Below are 18,233 nucleotides of genomic sequence, written 5' to 3'. Positions count from 1 at the left end.
CCCAGCACCATATGGCACCTCACAACCGTCTGTGCCTACAGTTCCAGGGCATCTGACGGCCTCCTCTGACCTCTGAGGATGTCAGACATGCACGTGGCACATAGACACACAGACTGTTGAAACACCCATCCACATAAAATAATACATTAAATAAAATACTCACTGATGTTACCTGTCCAGATTCTAATAGATTTGTCCTGGCTCTCCCCTCCCTCGCTTCTTCCTTTCCTTCCTTCCTTCTCCTCTCTTCCCACCTTCCATGTCTTTTTTCTTTTAGAGTATGTGCAGTTTACATTTCTAAAAAAGTTCAATATTGGTAAAAATGGGTCCCTTTTGATTTCACGTTTCAGCCTCATTTTTCAGTCCTTAGCTTCTGTCTGTTGCAGAATTAAAAAGCGCTGTCTGTACGCAAAGCATTCTACATGTTTTGCTGGAACCCGGTGCTACAGACAGGGGCTTCCTGTCTCCCAGCAGGGACTATTGACCTTGCTGAAATCACCTTCTAGTGACAGCGCAGGTTTGAGGGGCCAGCAGGAAATGGATAGTTTATGTAATTAGCTCCCAGCTCCTGTGCCTCTGGCAACTGAATGGCTATAGCCCTGGACTTGGGTTTAAGCTAATGAATTGGGGGAATTGAAACAAATGCACAACAGGACCATGTGCGGTGAGGACTTGCCTTTCCTACAAAGCCAAGAAAACGTGGCTGCCAGGAAGACGATACAGAAACAGGATGGCGAGAAGGCTGTGCTGCCAAGCCTGAAGACTTGAGTGCAATCCCCAGGACTCACATGGTCAATAGAAAAAGAGAAACTAATAGTGCCAGTTGTCCTCTGACTCCAACACACTGACGGGCATGCACTCGCACACAGTAATAAAGATGAGACAGGGTTTCTCTGTAGCTTTGGAGCCTGTCCTAGAACTACCTCTTGTAGACCAGACTGTCCTCGAACTTACAGAGATCTGCCTGCCTCTGCCTCCCTTTGCCTCCCTCGTGCTGGGATTAAAGGCATGCGCCACCATTGTCCAGCTAAGAACTTTTTAATAATGAAAAGATGGTGTAATATTTTCATAAAATTTATACATCCTCCATATACTTTTTTGTTTGAGACAGGGTATCACAGTGTGGCCCAGAATGGCCTGGCACTCACTACTAGTAGCCCAGGGTAACTTCTTCAGATTTGCAGCAAAATCCTCCTGCCTCAGCCTCCTGAGTGCTGAGATTCCAATTGAATGGCACCATCCTTCAAAAACTGATATGAGCCAGGCAGTGGGAGCAGAGGCAGGCGGATCTCTGTGAGTTCAAGGCCAGCCTGGTCAACAAGAGCTAGTTCCAGGACAGGCTCCAAAGCTACAGAGAAACCCTGTCTCAAAAAAACTAAACAAACAAACAACAACAACAACAAAAAACTGATATGAATGCCTCCTCCTCCAGCAAGCCCCCCCTGCCCTGTCTCTATCTCTCAGGTTGGTCTTCCCCTCCTGCCCCTCATGTCCATCTTTACTCTTGAAGTCACTGTCTGTGGCCCAGGCTGGTCATGAACTTGGAATCCTCCCACAGTTAGGATTGCACGCCTGAACAAGATCTGTGAGTAAGATCCTGCCCAGGGGCTGGTAGAACTGACTGAGCCCTGAAGTGCCTGTCCTCTGCTTCTCCTACAGGCAGACCCCAGACTTTCTAGGAGGGCCACCCTTCAGAGCATTTCCCAGGGGGTCAACAGAGCCCAGGCAGGGCTTCTTGGCTCCCCATGGCTCAGCCTAACCTCTCACTGCCCTCTCCACCCCTTGGGAAGCCCCAGGCTTTTCTCCCACTGATGAAATCTGAAGGAATCCGGGTAGGAGGTTGGGCCTAAGGGAAGAGAGCTGGCTGGAACCAGTTTGTGTGTTTCTTCTTTTACAGGGGGCAAACAGTGGGGCAGAACACTCCCAGCCAATCCTAATCCCTACCCTTCAACCTCATTTTCCTGGCTGAGGTTCACCCTACATGTCCCCAAATCCCCAAGATTCTGGGTTCGGGAGGCTTCTTTACTCTCCTTCTCTCTGAGTCTATTGTTCTTACCCTTGGAAGAGTGACAATGTTTAGACTAAGATGCATTTTGGGGTGAATTGGCCTGAGACCAATATTTTTTTTTAAATTGTTACATTTATTTGTGTGTTTGTGCATGCATGCGTGTGTGCGTGAATCCGTGAGTGTGCCTGTGTGTGCCTGTGTGTGTGGGTGTGTGTGTTTCATCTGGCATGCTCCTATAGAGGGTACCCAATCTGTGACTGTCTGAGGAAGCAGAACGCAAAAGATCGTTTCTCCTGGCTAGAGAGATGGTTTTCTGTTAAAGCATAGTGACTGGAGTTCACGACGGGAGTTCGAATCCCCAGCAGTGATGTAAAAGCCTGGCATGGCAGTGGACACCTGTAACCCTAGTGCTAACAGGTTTATCCTCCTGAAGTACTGTTTTCTTTCTTTCTTTCTTTCTTTCTTTCTTTCTTTCTTTCTTTCTTTCTTTCTTTCTTCCTTCCTTCCTTCCTTCCTTCCTTCCTTTCTTCCTTCCTTCCCTCCTTCCTTCCGTTCCTTTCCTTTTTTTTTTTTTTTTTTTTTTTGGTTTTTTGAGACAAGATTTTTCTGTAAAACAGTTCTGGCTATCCTGGAACTCGCTCTGTAGGCAAAGCTGGCCTTGAACTCAGAGAGACCCCCCTGCCTCTGTCTCCCCAGTTGCTGGGATTAAAGGAGTGTGCCACCCTGCCCAGCCCTAAAGTACTTTTTAAATGGAGAGAAGCATAATGGTCCAGGCCTATAATTCCAGGATTTGGGAGGCTGAGGCAAGAACACTTCAAGGTCAGCCTGGGCAACAGGGAAACCCTGTTTGAAAAATAAAAACAAAACCAAAAACAGCAAAAAAGAAAACTAACCTTTCAATGTCTAGGTACCTGCCATTTCAAGAGGTCCGGCTGTGGTTTATCCACTACAGTCCACAGATAAGAGTTCTTTGCGGGGGGGGGGGGGGGGGGAATGCATGTGTGTGGATTGGTATAGTTTCCCAATGCCCCGCCCTTTCTGAACGCTTTTGCATCCTCCCTGGCCCCGCCCCCTCTCAGGCCCCGCCCCTTCGAGGCATTGTTATTCAGCCTTGGTTGAGTGACCAGCCCCTCTTTGATCTTGGTCCAGTCCCTCGCTCACCACCTGGCGCCGAACGCTCCGTAACCAATCAGCGCTCGCGGACTGGCCTCCGCCTTCTCAAGCCCCGCCCTCCGTCTTTAATCCTAATCGCTTCAGTCCAGCAGCCTCAGAGCCACGCGGCGCGGCCTGGGAGGTGTTTTCTTCGCTTTTTGGCGCCACTTTCCACATCCTCCGGCCGCTGCCTATTTGCATTTGGGAATTTGATTTCCTCTCCAGGCCCGGTGACCCTCAGTCTACTCCTCCTAGGACTCCAGTACGTAGGGACCGAGAATCAGGTGCCCTAGCCCTGGGATCCCGGATCTCGGTCTACCGGAGTCAGGCATCCGGATCTTCCGCCACCTGGATTGAGCTTCTTGAAGACCTCGGCCACTTGGGCGCCCTCAAGCCTTTCCCGGAGTCGAAGATCCCCACGTCCTGGTCTGAAGAGTTGCCTCTCTCCCACCTCCACCACACCAAAAGTAAAAAATAAAAAAAAAAAAGAAAAGTAAAGAAAAAGGAAAAACAAACCAACCCAGGATTCTCAACTCCCAATTTTCGGGGATCCGACACCAACAGGAGAAATAAAGGGGTCTCGGCGCACAGCCCAGAGAGCTTAGCAACTTCAAGGACCTCTGCAAAGTTCCAGCCTCGTCTCTCCGTCCCGAAAACATTGCACCTAGTCTCTAGGCGCGTAAGGAACCCCCAGTTGCGGCTCAGCATGGCAGTGGATCCCCCCAAGGCCGACCCCAAAGGGGTAATGGCGGTGGATCCCACCGCGAACGGTGCGGCGCTGGGCTCCAGGGAGGACCAAGGCGCGAAAGCAGGTGGTTGCTGCGGTTCCTGGGACCAGGTGCGCCGATGCCTTCGCGCCAACCTACTGGTGTTGCTCACGGTGGCGGCGGTGGTGGCCGGCGTGGTGATAGGGCTGGGGGTCTTGGCGGCCGGCGGTGCTGAAGCGCTGGGCCCGGCGCGCTTGACCGCCTTCGCCTTCCCGGGAGAACTGCTGCTGCGGCTGCTGAAGATGATCATCCTGCCGCTCGTGGTGTGCAGCCTGATCGGAGGTGCGGCCAGCCTGGACCCTAGCGCGCTCGGCCGTGTGGGCGCCTGGGCGCTGCTCTTTTTCCTGGTTACCACACTGCTCGCTTCTGGGCTCGGCGTGGCCTTGGCTTTGGTGCTGAAGCCGGGCGCCTCCTTTACCGCTATCAACGGCTCGGTCGAAGACACCGGTGTCCACAATGGACCCACCAAGGAGGTGCTGGATTCCTTCCTGGATCTCGTGAGGTGTGTTCCCGCCGGGGATTGGGGTGGGAAGGGTCCGGTACAAGTGACAACAGTGGTACGAGGGAGGAAGGAGGACTCTTTTCTGAGTCTATGTTGCTCAGGATGAACCTGAACTCAGGGCAGTCTTCCTGCTCTGCCCTGTCGAGTGCGAGCTGGTGGGACTTTAGATTCCCCCAGAGTGGGACACGACTTCTAGGATCTAGAAAAGCCCTGTTAACAGGACCTTGTAAGGGTGAATTTTTACGGAAGTTCCCTAAATTTGGGGGCAGGTCTAGACTTGGACGATTTTAGAGGAAGAAAAAAGAGTAACTTTCCTAGTTTTGTTACGTTTTTGGAGACAGGTTACAGGGTCTCTTACATCCAAGCATGGCCTTGAACTCCTAATCTTCCTGCCTCCACCTCCCAAGTGACTGGGATTAACAGGGCATCATTTTGCTTATTGAAAACAAAGTCTGCTGCATAGCTCGGGCTACTCTCTCAGCAGTCCCGTCTGAGACTCCTTCCTCACCTTGCAAGGTGAGGGGTGTGTCTAGAGAGATACAAGGTCTAAGGAAAAGAGTCAGAGCCAAGCCCCCTCCTAAAAAATGAAAGTATGCAGCTCCACAAAAGAACAGCTGTGCAGACTATTGGGAGGGAACTTTTGGGTGGCAAAGGGCACAGAGACGGGACTCCCGGATAAAGATTTGGACCCAAAGTATGAGACCTTGTAGTCCTCTGTCAGGAAGTCCAATGGGGGTGTTAGGGGCTTCCTGATTCCCAGAGAAGTGTCCTCGCAGGTCACCCAGATACAGCTCGCTCACTCTCTAACCCCTGGCAGCCAGCCAGCCAGCCTTCCGCTGCCGCCTTTCTGCCTTACCATCTCACTTCCTCCTGCACGCTCCCCTTCAGTGCCTCCCCCAACGTGGGGAGTGATTCTTATCCTTCCAGAGCCCTCCCCACTTCGGTGGACCCTAGATTCCGGGTCCACGTGGCCTCCTCATGAGGCCCTCTGATTCAGTGTCTTTAGATTGGGGACTTCCTGGAAGGAAAAGCGAAGGGGTGGGGGGGGGGGAAGTGAGTCAGAAAACAGAGCATCCTCTGTTTCTGGGTCAAAGTAGGGAGTAGGGACTGAGATGGACTGGGCTCTGCTTGTCCATGCTGCGTGTGCCTCCTGGCTGCTGGAGATTAGCTGGTTCCTGGGCCCTGCCCGGGTGGCGAGCAGGCACACCCACCTTCAGGCTGTTTGTTATGAACGGAGCCTTCCTCTAGCTCCCAAGCTCAAAACAGCTGGACCGCTTGGCTGGCTGACCACCCTCAGTCTTAGCCAAGAACACTTCACAACCAGCTGGCACACAGGTAAACACACCGAAGCAATTTCATGTGTATGAATGTCCTGCCTGCGTGTGTGCTGTGCTGCACATGTGCGTGGTTACTGGATTCCCTGGGACTGTAGTTACAGGTGGTGGTGAGCTGCCGTGTGCCACTTTGTTATTTCTCCTGTTTAGTTTGGTTTTTCAAGACAGGGTTTCTCTGTGTGGCCCTGGCTGTCCTGGAACTCACTCTGCAGACCAGGTGGCCTCAAACTCAGAGATCTGCCCGCCTGCCTGTCTCTAGAGTGCTGGGATTAAAAGGTGTGCACCATCACTTAAAGCCCAGTTTGGAGCCACTTCCCATGATGCCATGAGCCATGTAAAAGCTTTAAGCCCTTGTTCTAAAGGGTAGGTCAAGCCAGACATGGTGACCCACGCCTCTAAGACCCAACACTAGTGAGGTGGACGGACCAGGAGTTACAGGCCATCCCGGGCTATGATAGATTCTCTCTCTCACCACCCCCATCCCCACCAAGAAAAGGACAAACAAGAATCCCACCTGTCACTTCCTTGGGCAAGTTTCTTGCCTTTCTGTGCCTCGCTATTTCCCTTGGTTTTTTTGTTTTGTTTTGTTTTTGGTGTGTGTGTGTGTTTATTTATTTATGGGTTTTGAGACAGGGTCACTCTGTGTAGCCTTCTCTCAGCAGCAATCCCCATGCCTGCACCACACACCTGCCTTCCTCTTCAGTTCAAAAGGAGTTGGTGATGTAAAACTAGCTGTGCCACCTGGCATATGGCAAACACCCGTCACACACAAGTGGCCATGCAAAGACAGATGCATATTCATGACCGGAACAACCATCCCTTGTCACCAGAACTTAGCCTCTCTTTGCCACGACTCCGACCCACCAGCCTGCCCCTTAGGGATTGCCCTGTCCTCAGCCCTCCAGGAAGTAGCTGATGCAAGACTCCCTTGGTGTTAAATGGTTTTAGGGGGTGGAGCTGAGGCCTGGTGTGACCCTGCCTTTGCCTGCCTCTCTCTTAAAAGCCCAGGGTTTTTGTTTTGTTTTTTTGTTGTTGTTGTTGTTGTTGTTTTAATTTTATTTCTAAGCCACAATCCCTTCCTGGGGCCAGAAGAGGCCAGTTGAGACTCCCACATCCTGGAAAGGTGTGCTGGCCTGGTGGTTGGTGGTGCTGGACTGTTTATCCCTAGCTGCTCTAGGCTGAACTGTCACAGGTCTGAGTCAGTCTGGGCCAGCCTGGATAACTTAGCAAGACTCTGTCTCAAAAAAATAAAAAGAGGGCTGAGAATGTAGTTCAGTGGTAGGGTGTTCAAAGGTCCTTGGTTTCCATCTCTCTTATGGCAAAAAATAAAATAAAAGGATAGGGGGAGTGTGTGACTCAGGGGCTTAGGGTACTTTTGTTGCCAAGCCTGATGACCTGGGTTTGATCTCTGAGACTCACGCAACAGATGGAGAAAACTGATGCTGCACTCAAAAGAGCAGTGCGGGCACACGTGCTCCTTACCCCAGTAAATAAATGTTTATGGCCTGGCATGATGGCGCACACCTTTAATCCCTGTGCGAAGGCAGAGGGAGGTGGATCTCTGAGTTCAAGGCCAGCCAGGGTTACACGGTGAGATATTATCTAAAAAAAAAAAAAAAAAAAAAAAAAAAGATGTACACAGAGAGGGGTTGTGTGTTAGAAAGAAAGTTTATTGTTTATTGTAATCCTAGTACTTTGGAGGTAGATACAAGATAATCAGAAGTTTAAGGTCACCTTCAGGTGCGTATTAAGTGTGAGGCCCTCCAGGGCTACGTGGACACTTTCTTAAACAACCAAGACTAAGAGATTCCTATTCCTCTCCCGCCTGCCCCCTCCCCATGCTCCCCTGACAGTACCTAACAGAAACATCTATTTCTACAGGAACATTTTCCCCTCCAATCTGGTGTCTGCTGCATTCCGCTCTGTGAGTCCTCTGGGGTATACTAAGGGACTTGGGGATGGGAGGAGAAAAGGAAAACGCAGGTAGCTACTTGCCAAAGGGGGCTTTTGGGTTGCCACGGAGACTCACCCAATGAGATGGGGGTGGTTTGCTAGCTAGACAACAGGTAGAACAGACAGCAGATAGGAAGTGCTTGCTGTGGAATCCTGAGAACCTAGTTTTGATTCCCAGAACACATTTGTCCTCTGCCATTCAAACACACTTGGGGGTGGGGGAGGACATGCACATGTTGGGTACGTACGCACACACACGCACATACACACAGTAAACACTAAATTAAATTTTTAAAAGAAAGAAGTGAGAATATCAGAGAGACTTGGTGGAGGCTGTAATACTAGCTCCGGAAGGCTGAGGTAAGGGAAAGGATAAAGAATTCAGACTACACAAGGAGACAGTGTCTTAATAAATGAAACTGGGCAGGACAGCCCTTACCTATAATCCCAGTACTTGGGAAGTGAGTGGGGAGGAGTCAGGAGCTCAGGGTTATCCTTGGCTACATAGGGAGTTAGGAATCAGCCTGAGTCACAAGAGAAAGGGAGGGAGGAACAAGGGTTGCCTGTGCCCAGTTTGTGGCTTTATTCCCAGGATGGTGTGTGGCAGCTTTGGTAACAATTGACAGTGATTTTTTTTTCCCCCCGCCCCATCTGCAGTATGCTACCTCATATGTAACCATCAATACATCTGCAATCCAGGTGAGCCAAAGGGTCGGGGTCCTATAGAGCCTTGCCACTGGTCCTGGGTAGCTTTTCAGTTTTGCCACCCTCCTTCCCCTCTGTCTTCTAAAAGTTTAGTGTGAATTTAGGTTTAAACTGCAATCCTTGAGACTGGGGTGTGGTTCCCTTGGTAGAGTGCCTACCTAGTGTGTGTGAGCGGAGCCCTGGGTTTCATTCGCCAGCCCTGCATAAGCCAGGCATGGCGGCACACACCTGAGTCATCCTTGGCTACATAGGGAGTTCTAGGCTAGCATGGGCTACAAGAGACTATCTCAAAAGGGGCTGGTGGAGCAGCTTTTGGGCATTGCTATGGTAGCTGGGAGCCATGCTGACATTTGACATGACACTAATTCTTCCAACCCTGTCTACAGCAAGATGCCCCCTGTATACAAAGCAAGATCTACGACGCCATGGTCCAGGTGAGCGGGGCAAGACATTGCTGTCCCCAGCATGGGCGCGGGGAGCCGTGCTGACCCTTGAAATGGCACTAATCCTTCCATTCCTGTCTACAGCAAGCTGTGCCCTGTACAAAAAAAGAGATCAACGCAACCATGGTCCAGGTGAGCAGGGCAAGGGCTGAGGAGGCCACATCACAGGCCCAGTGTATTGTGGCTTTTCATTCTGTCTCCCACACTTTGCTGCCTTGAGTCTCCCCCGCATCCCCCCACAAAAAAAAAGGCAAAGTGTGAAATTTGATTTAAAGTCTGCCTTCCTTGGAGCTGGGGATATAGCTCAGTGGGTGGAGCGTTTGTTTAGTGTGAATGTGACCAATCCCGGGTTTGGTCCCTAGCACCGGGTAAGCGAGGAGTGGTGGTGCATGCCTGTGGTTCCACATTAGGGATGTAGAAGCAGGAGGGTCAAAAGTTCAGGGTTATCTCTTTATCCATATGGAATTCAGAAGCCAGCTTGGATTATAAGAGACCCTATGAAATTCCATAGTCCTATATCTACCAAGTTTCTAAAGATCAATTGTTCCTCAATTGCTAGGCAGTCCCCCAATACAGAGCCCCACCCCCAGCTCCTCACTCTTCCCCTACCTGATCCCATCCTCCCTTCTACTTGTCCACAGTGCCAATCTAACCTCTCCATTACCCAGAATCCCCAGTGCTCATGTCCCCCTTCCCTCTAGAACGTTTACTTTCTCCACCTCCTCAGCCTCATCTTGAAACTTCATCTGCCTAGTTCATTTCCTGTTGGCCAGAGTGGGTAGGTTTCTTCTTGTTCTCTGAATGCTCAATTTACACTCATTTCTAGGTCCTTTCCAGAACCTTTTATTGCTTTTAAAAATTGTGCATGTGTGTATGTGTGAGGGTGCACATGCCAGGGTGCTCATGTGGAGGTCAGAGGACAACTTGTGGGAGTTGGTTCTTCCTTCCACCATGTAGCTTCTTCCTGAAGTCAGGCCTGATGCACTGAGCTATAGCAGTATCCCTACTTTATTTTAAAGACTGATTGGTGTGTGTTGTTTTCAAGCACGGAGGTCAGCAGAAGGAGTTGATCCCTTGGGACTGGAGTTAGGTGTGTTTGCGGGACACCCGCCTTATGATCTGAATACCGGGATCCAAATTCCACCCCAGCCCCACCTACTCCCGGCTGACACCTCCTCTCAGTTCCAGTCTTGCTTGAGTACCCTTTTAATTTGCTTTCTATTGTGAGAAACATCATGACCAAAAGCAACGTGGGAAGGAAAGGGTTTATTTTCCCTTAGCTCTATACAGCCCATCATGAGGGGACTCAGGGCAGGGACCATGGAGAAATGCTGCTTACTGACTTGCTCCCCATGGCTTGCTCGGCCTGCTTTCTTATGGAATCCAGAATCACATGCCCAGGGGTGGCAGCACCTACCATTGAGCTGGTCCCTCCCACATCAATTATTAATCAAGAAAATGCTGATAAAAAAAATAACTAGGACTGGTTAGTTCCAGCCCCGCCCCCTCTGGGTGACCCTGATGGAGTTTCCCGGGCCTTGGCTGGGCCTAGGACAAGTGGCTGTGTAGATGGTTAATGCTCTCTGTTCCCTTCCCACAGCTGGGATGTGAGGTAGAGAGCATGAACATCTTGGGCCTGGTGGTGTTCGCTATCGTCTTTGGTGTGGCCCTGAGGAAGCTGGGGCCTGATGGTGAACTGCTCATTCGTTTCTTCAACTCCTTCAATGATGCCACCATGGTCCTGGTCTCCTGGATTATGTGGTAGGTGGTGGGGACAAGGGGGTGGACATGTCTGTTTTATGATATGGGGGAGCCTCCCAATGTGTCTCAGTTTCCCCATCTATAAAATGGTGACCATCCTGTATTTCATGACTGCTAGGATTGATACATTTGCCTTCTTGATCTTACTAGAAGGTGATAGAAGACAGCCAAACTCATATACCATAGCCTCCCATGTAATAACGTGGCTCCTTTTGAATTAAGTCTCTGAAAGAGTGCCTGCCTTACTCTGTTGCCGTAGAGTGTAGGTGAATCATAGAAACACATGAAAAGAGATTGATTGGGGCCGTGGTCTCACTCAGCTTGTCTCACAGCTGCCAAGAGCACCTGCATCCCATCCCCTGTGCCCGGCTCCTAACTAGTGAGCAGCCACTGATGGGAGTGCTGCACTTTGGTTTTCGTTAAATGACTTCAGGAAATGAAAGCAAAAACCACAAGCAGATGCCTCTGGTTTCCTGCCTTGTCCATCTGGTCTCGCATTGACTCCACCCACCTTGTCTGGATCTAAAGATCAGAAATTGAGAGAAAAGACAAGATGGCTACTTAAAACAACAACAACAAAACCGAACAAACAGAAAAACCACCTAGACACACTCTGGAGGCAGAGACAGGTGCATCTCTGAGTTTGAGGCCAGCCTGGTATACAAAGCAAGTTCCAGGACAGCCAGGACTGTTACACAGAGAAACCCTGTCTCCAAAAACTAAAACAAAACTAAACTCATAAAATAGAGGCTTTCTGGGACTGGGGAGAGTGCTCAGTGGTGAAGGGCTGGCAGCTCTTCCAGAAGATGGGGTTCGGGCACCCAGACTCCAGGGTGGCTTGCGAACATCTCTGACTCTAATTCCAGGGGATCCTTTGTCCCCCTTTGGGCTGCATGGGCACTGTACCCATATGGTGTTCAGACATACATACAAGCGAAACCTCCTTACACATAAAAATGAATCTTTAAGAGAAGTAACTTTCCAGTGGCTGGAGAGATGGCTCAGAGATTAAGAACACTCAAGCCTCTTCCAGAGGACCCAGGTTTGATTTCCAGCACCCACTTGGTGACTCACAACCATTTGTAACTCCACCTCCAGGGGATCAGACCCCCCTCAAATGGCATTTTAGGGTACCAGGTATGTGCATGATGAGTGGAATACCTTCAGGCAAAACACTCAAACACATAGAATAAAAAAACAATTTTTAGTCAGGCATGGTGGTACATACATGCCCTTAATCTCAGTACTCAGAAGGCAGAGACAAGCGGATGGATATTTGTGGGTTCAAGTCTAGCCTGTTCTACATAGCCAGTGCCAGAGCAGCCAAACAAACCAGTGAGACAATATCTTAAAAAACAAAACAAGATGGGCAGAGGTTGTGCACACTTTTAATTCCAGCACTTGACTGAGCAACACCCCCAGCCCTTCGCTGGGGAGGGGATTCTGGGCTCTACTGCTGAGCCAAGTCCGCACTCTTAGTGTGTATTGATCAGTAAGATGGCTGCGCTGGAGTAGCGAAGAGATGATGTGGGTGAGGACAGCTTCTAAGACAGCTTGGTTTCCTACTCTGCTGCTGCCCGTTCCCAGCTGTGTGCTCTATCTAATTAGAACTTCCCTGTGCCTCGGTTTTTTCTCTGTAGACAGTGGGGCCTGTGACAGCTGCTTCAGAGGTCACCAAAGAGTCAATACATGTACTGTTCTTAGGACAGTGACTGGTCTGTCCCGTGCTCAGAGTAAACAATGGCAAATGTTTATTTAAGCATTTGCGCTTATAAAATTTCTGGGCAAGTCTGAGTGGCTAGGACTTGGCCAACTGGCCCTCCATAGTTGCACAGGTGACTAGGGACTGGTGTCTTTCTTTGTGTAATGGAAAAAGTACTGAGAAGACAGTCAACTGTGGCAGCTAGGCAGGAGGGTATTGGGAAGCCTAGCCAGCAGCAAATGTACCTTGGGGGTCTTTGCTGTAGGAGATGGGGATGGTTGTTGAGCCAGAAGTAGGACTGTGTACAAATACCTCCTAGCAAATGTCTCACTTCATCCTGTAGCAATTCTGTAAGTTAGTATTACCTTGTCTGCTTGGTGTTTGTTTTATTTTGTGGTGAAGACTAAAAATAGGACTTTAAGCTATCACTGAGCCATGCCCCAGCCCCTCACTGGAGGATTCTAGGCAGGGGGCTCTACCACTGAGCCACACCTGTCAGTTCTCCTTAATTTTTGAGACAGGGTTTTGTGTCCTTGAACTTTTTTTTTTTTTAAGGAATTTTATGTGTGTGTTTGTTTGGCCTGCATATATATCTGTGCACCATGTGAATTAGGATCCTGTGGAAGTCAGAAGAGAACACCAGATTTCTTGGAACTGGAATTCTAGACCGTTAGGAGCCACCATGTGGGTTCTGAAAACCGAACCTGAATCCTGTGGAAAAGCAGCCAGTGATTTTAACTGCTGAGCCATCTTCTCCAACCCCTGGCCTTGTTGTTTTGATTCGTATAACTTAACTAATACCTAAGTGGGACGACAGCTTTGTAGTCTGTTTTATACATGTTCAGTGTTAGCTCTACTAGCTGTGACTGACATGCTTGTGATAGGAGCTCCCTCGTGGGCTGTCAGTCAGCCATGATCAAAAGCGCGGGGCATGTGGCAAATGACACAGACCTGGGAGTTAGCGTCATCCAGTCAGGCCTTTTTCTTTTTTGTTCTTTGAATGTGTTTCTGGCAGCAGCTGCTTTAACAAGCAAACCCAGAAAGAAAGTGACTCAGAGTGCTGAGTACTTCATTCATTGTCAAGTCTACATCCAAGGGTGCTGTTCTGGCAGGCGTGGGAACACCCAGGCCTATCTCACAGCAGTGCTACCTTCAAAGGGAAAAGGCACACCTACGGTCTCCCTCAGGCCAGTCTTGGGGCAACTCCAGACTTCAGGGAGAGGCTGGGAAGTGTGGTCAGCTGAAGTGCGAGTACAGGGCTTGGCCGTGAGTCATGTGGTCAGCAGCAGTAACCTGTCTCTGTGATGATCAGGTACGCCCCTGTGGGCATCTTGTTCCTGGTGGCCAGCAAGATTGTGGAGATGAAAGACGTCCGCCAACTCTTCATCCGCCTCGGCAAATACATCCTGTGCTGCCTCCTGGGCCATGCCATCCACGGGCTCCTGGTTCTGCCCCTCATCTACTTCATCTTCACCCGCAAGAACCCCTATCGATTCCTGTGGGGTATCATGACTCCTTTGGCCACAGCTTTTGGGACCTCTTCTAGGTGAGGCCTGTTACCAGTTATAACCAAGGGACCTGAGAGTAGGTATCAGTGTTTGAAGACCTGTGAAATACTGTGATTGGGATCATTTGATGTGTTTTATGTGTATCAGCATTTTACCTGCATGTATGTCTGCAGTGGGTATGGTGCCTGCAGAAGCAAGAAGAGGGTGTTTGATTCTGCTGGGACTGTAGTTACAGCCGTGAGCTGCCTTGTGTATTTTGGCAAATGAACCCCAGTCTTCTAGAAGAGCAACCAATGCTCTTAACTGCTGTACCACCTCTCCAGACCCCTTTATCAGCTATTAGGGGTCCTGGATTCCACTGCCCTTGAAAAAGACTCCTTAGTCTTTTTTCTTCTGTCTTGTGTGTGTCGTATATGTGTGGGTGTGTGTAATCAGAGAACATCCCCTTTGTTTTTCCCCTGTGTGCTCAGGCTAGCTGGCCTTCAATTTGCTGGGATCCCTACCTCCTGTAGGGGTGCTACACAGACATCTCTACTGTGTGATTGTTTTTTTGGTTTTTTTTTTTTTAACATATGGGAATGAGGAATTGAACTCTGGTCTTTATGTTTATATAACTACAGCCATCTCCTCAGCAGCCCCCCTTTTTTGAAACAAAAAACCAAAACAACAAAAACATATATTCTCGTGTATATTTGTACATCTGTGGAGATATGAGGACAACTTGAAGGAATGGGTCCTTTTTCCTACGCTAGGCGTTGAACTCAGGAGTGTCGTGCTTAGCAGCAAACATCTTTACCCAAGTCAGCACCCCTTTCTCTTTTTGTGGTACTTTGGATTGAAACATAACCTTGAGCATGCCCAGGATGAGCCTTCCCACAGTGAGCCACATCCATAACCCCTAACTGGCCTAACCACTGACCTGCATTCCAGCCCTCTTTATTTTTATGAGACAAGGTCTCACTATGTTAACCCGGGCTGCTTTCGAACTTGGAATCCATGCTGGGTGTGGTGGTGCTTTAATCCCACCACCTGGGAGTCAGTGGCAGGTCCATCTCTATTTGAAGGCAGCCTGGTCTACAAAGCAAGTTCCAGGCCAGCTCCAGCTGCACAGTGAGAGACCCTGTCTCAGAGAGAGGGAGGAAAAACAAACAAAAAACCAAAAAAAAACCCACAGACACACAAAGAAACTTGGTCCTCAGCCTCCCAGGTGCTGAGGTTACAAACCTGTGTCACTACATGCAGCTTCTTGTGGGTGTTTGCAGCCTTCCGCACACAGGCAGAAAGACAAGACAGGTCTAGAGGGTGCATGCGAGACCTTAAAACTCCAAGTACTGTTCAGGATCCCTCTGTTTCGAAGTATCCTGGGTGCCAGCTTTGGGAAGAGAAGGACATTAGAGAGCTAGAAGATCCTTCGGATGGTGGAGGAAAGGGAGTTTGGGCAGGTAGTCAGGGTCTTCCGATGATGTGGGTGGGGCTGAGTTGTAGGTGACAGCCTCGGCTTGGGAGTGTGGGCCTAGCCCTCGCGGTGTGGCAGGGCTCATCCAGGCTCACCTGATACCCTCCATCAGCTCTGCTACATTGCCTCTGATGATGAAGTGTGTAGAGGAGAAGAATGGCGTGGCCAAACACATCAGCCGCTTCATCCTTCCCATCGGCGCCACGGTCAACATGGATGGGGCCGCCCTGTTCCAGTGTGTGGCCGCGGTGTTCATTGCTCAGCTAAATGGCGTGTCCCTTGACTTCGTGAAGATCATCACCATCTTGTGAGTGCAGCAGAGCTGTGACAGGAGCCCCGCCCCCCTCCTTCCCCTCCCGGATGCAGCTCTCTCACTTCTCTTCCCTCCCCAGGGTCACAGCTACTGCATCCAGTGTGGGGGCGGCAGGCATCCCTGCGGGGGGCGTCCTCACACTCGCCATCATCTTAGAAGCTGTCAGCCTCCCTGTGAAGGACATCTCCTTGATCTTGGCTGTCGACTGGCTAGTGTGAGTGGGGCCTTGGGAGTTTGGGGGGCGGGGCTGAGGAGTATCCTGGGAAAGGGGGTAAGGACTTCTGAGCATCGGAAGAAAGACATGAGACAGGTCTAGAGGGAGCATGGGGGGACCCTAATTCTTCTGTTCTGGTGGTGGTGCACACCTTTAATCCCAGCACTTGGGAGGCAGAGGCACGTGGATTTCTGAGTTCAAGTCCAGCCTGTTCTAAAGAGAGTTTCAGGATGGCCAAGGCTGCAAAGAGAAACCTTGTCTCAAAAACAAAACAAAGCAAAAATAATGATATTAATTTATGTATTATTATGTGTACATGACAGGGGATGAGATATGTTTCATGATATGGTTGGTTTTCCCCGTTCACTTTTTGTGTGGATTCTGGAGCTCGGTCTCAAGCCTCCAGTCTTGTACAACAAGCACTTTTACCTGCTGAACCATCTTGCCTTGTTGTTGTTGTTACTGTTGCTTTGGGGTGTTTTGTTTGAGACTGGATCTCATTATGTAACCCTGACTGCTCTGGTACTTGCTGTGTAGTCCAGGCAAGCCTCCAACGCATCGTCCTGCTTCAGACTTCAGGGTACTAGAAATACATGTGTGAGCCACTATGCTTGGCCAACCTTTGGGGTTTCATAAGGAACCCCAGAAAATGAGCCATCGTACTTTGCAATCGTGACTCCTAGGACAGGCGGACATGCCTTAAGCTCAGTCTGTCATAACCTTGTGATCTTAATCTTCTTGTGTCTCAATTTCCCCATCTGTACAATGGGAAAAGAGTGAAGTACGTACTACACAAGTCTAAGGCTCTGAATTTGCATCCCTGACACCCATGTACACCCTGGGCCTGACAGAGACAGCTCATTGGCTAGCCAATCTGCCCAACTGATGTGATCGTTTCAACTTAGTGAGAGACGCCATCTCAGAAAATAAGGATGTCAGGTGTGGTGGTGCATGCCTTTAAATTCCAGCATTCAGGAGGCAAAGAGAGGGAGGAGAATCTCTGCATTTGAAGCCAGCCTGGTCTACATAGTGAGTTCCAGGACAGTTATGTAGAGAGACCCTGTTTTACAGAAAACTTTCCTAGTGGAAGAAGCCAGGCCGGCTGGGCCCTGCCCTCCTTCCTCTTCCTTCCCTCTCACTTTGTTACTGCTTGCGCCCTTTTAGGGACAGGTCCTGTACCATCCTCAATGTGGAAGGTGACGCCTTTGGGGCAGGACTGCTTCAAAGTTATGTAGATCGTACCAAGACGCCGAGCTCTGAGCCTGAATTGATCCAGGTGAAGAATGAAATGCCTCTGAATCCACTGCCTCTCGCCACAGAGGAGGGGAACCCCCTTCTCAAACAGTACCGGGGACCTGCCGGGGACGCTGCCTCCTGTGAGAAGGAGTCTGTCATGTGAATTCCAGGACTTCCTATGCTTTGGTGGCATCGCATTGGAAGTGGGGAACATGAGGGCTGGAGAAGGGACTGGTGTGGACTCGGATGGACTGTTTACACAGTCCGTGAGCTCTAGGGGTCCCTCTCCTTCCTGGAATGGGTATTGGGAGCCTCCTTGCTGGGGTATATGTGCTTTATATGAATGTGTCCACAGATCTTCCCCCCATATCACCCAGAGCCATCCAGCCTACCTGTCAACCGCGTAGCGTTCTCTATCCTTTAAAGACAAATGTATTGTGATGTAGTGGCCGTAGGTGTGTGTGTGTGTGTGTGTGCGCGCGCGCGCGCACGTGCGTGTGCGTGAGTTCTCTGACCTTCCCAAGTAGTCCCTCCATGACAACAAGCACTCTCCCACAAGTCCTGAGGGAAAGCCAAAGATGAATATGTCACTCCAGACACATTTTTTAAGCAATAAAATGGTGTCAAGTGTATGGGATGAGGTGTTCTAAGAATCTGACTAATACCAGGTGTGCTGACACACATCTTCAGTTTCAGCATTTGGGAAGCAAGTTCTAGGTTCTTACCTGGGAAAGGACACAGGAAGAAGAATCAGGAGCTAAAGACCAGCCTGGACTATGACATTGTCTCAGAAAAAATAAATAAATAACTAAATTTTTAGCTAGACATAGTGGCACACTATGAATCCTAGCAACTCACAACTGCCTGTCACCCCAGTTCCAGGGATTTGGATCCCTTGCTGGACGCATATGCAGGCAAAACACCAGTGTATAAATTTATTCTAAAACTATATTTTGACTAAACACACTAAGCATTTCAATGCCAAAGGTAAGTTTAGGCTTCACTGAATGAACCCCAGCGATCATGTAGCCGGTGAGATGGTTTAGAGGGTGTAGGGACTCGTTGCAAAGACAGGAACCTGAGTTCCATCCCTGGGACCCACCAGGTTAAAGAACAGAACACATTCCTGCAAGCCACACACCATCCCAATGTGTATACACAAATACTATGTAAAATACA

At 49.7% G+C, this 18,233-nt stretch overlaps 1 protein-coding gene across 1 annotated transcript; it reads left to right on the top strand.

Moving 5' to 3' along the window:
• The first annotated feature begins 3,251 nt into the window (after window positions 1–3,251).
• Window positions 3,252–17,686, top strand: Slc1a5 (solute carrier family 1 member 5). The gene is made up of 10 exons (XM_048431674.3): window positions 3,252–4,429; window positions 7,645–7,687; window positions 8,374–8,415; window positions 8,808–8,855; window positions 8,949–8,996; window positions 10,465–10,625; window positions 13,640–13,873; window positions 15,404–15,598; window positions 15,684–15,818; window positions 16,983–17,686. The coding sequence occupies exons 1-10, from the start codon at window positions 3,867–3,869 to the stop codon at window positions 17,215–17,217; spliced, it is 1,704 nt and encodes a 567-aa protein (XP_048287631.1). The 5' UTR covers window positions 3,252–3,866; the 3' UTR covers window positions 17,218–17,686.
• Window positions 17,687–18,233: the final 547 nt, after the last annotated feature.

The sequence above is a fragment of the Myodes glareolus genome, chromosome 1 (genome assembly GCF_982192425.1).
Source record: "Myodes glareolus chromosome 1, mMyoGla1.1, whole genome shotgun sequence".
Taxonomy (NCBI): domain Eukaryota; kingdom Metazoa; phylum Chordata; class Mammalia; order Rodentia; family Cricetidae; genus Myodes; species Myodes glareolus.
Note: the sequence above shows the minus strand (reverse complement) of the source record. Positions and strands in the feature narration are given on the sequence as shown.

Excerpts from the sequence above, each read along its gene's own strand:
- Slc1a5 (XM_048431674.3), top strand. The coding sequence starts at position 3,867 with ATGGCAGTGGATCCCCCCAAGGCCGACCCCAAAGGGGTAATGGCGGTG. Across the intron at positions 7,688-8,373 it reads TGTCTGCTGCATTCCGCTCT|TATGCTACCTCATATGTAAC; the intron begins GTGAGTCCTCTG and ends CCCCATCTGCAG. Across the intron at positions 15,819-16,982 it reads TTGGCTGTCGACTGGCTAGT|GGACAGGTCCTGTACCATCC; the intron begins GTGAGTGGGGCC and ends GCGCCCTTTTAG.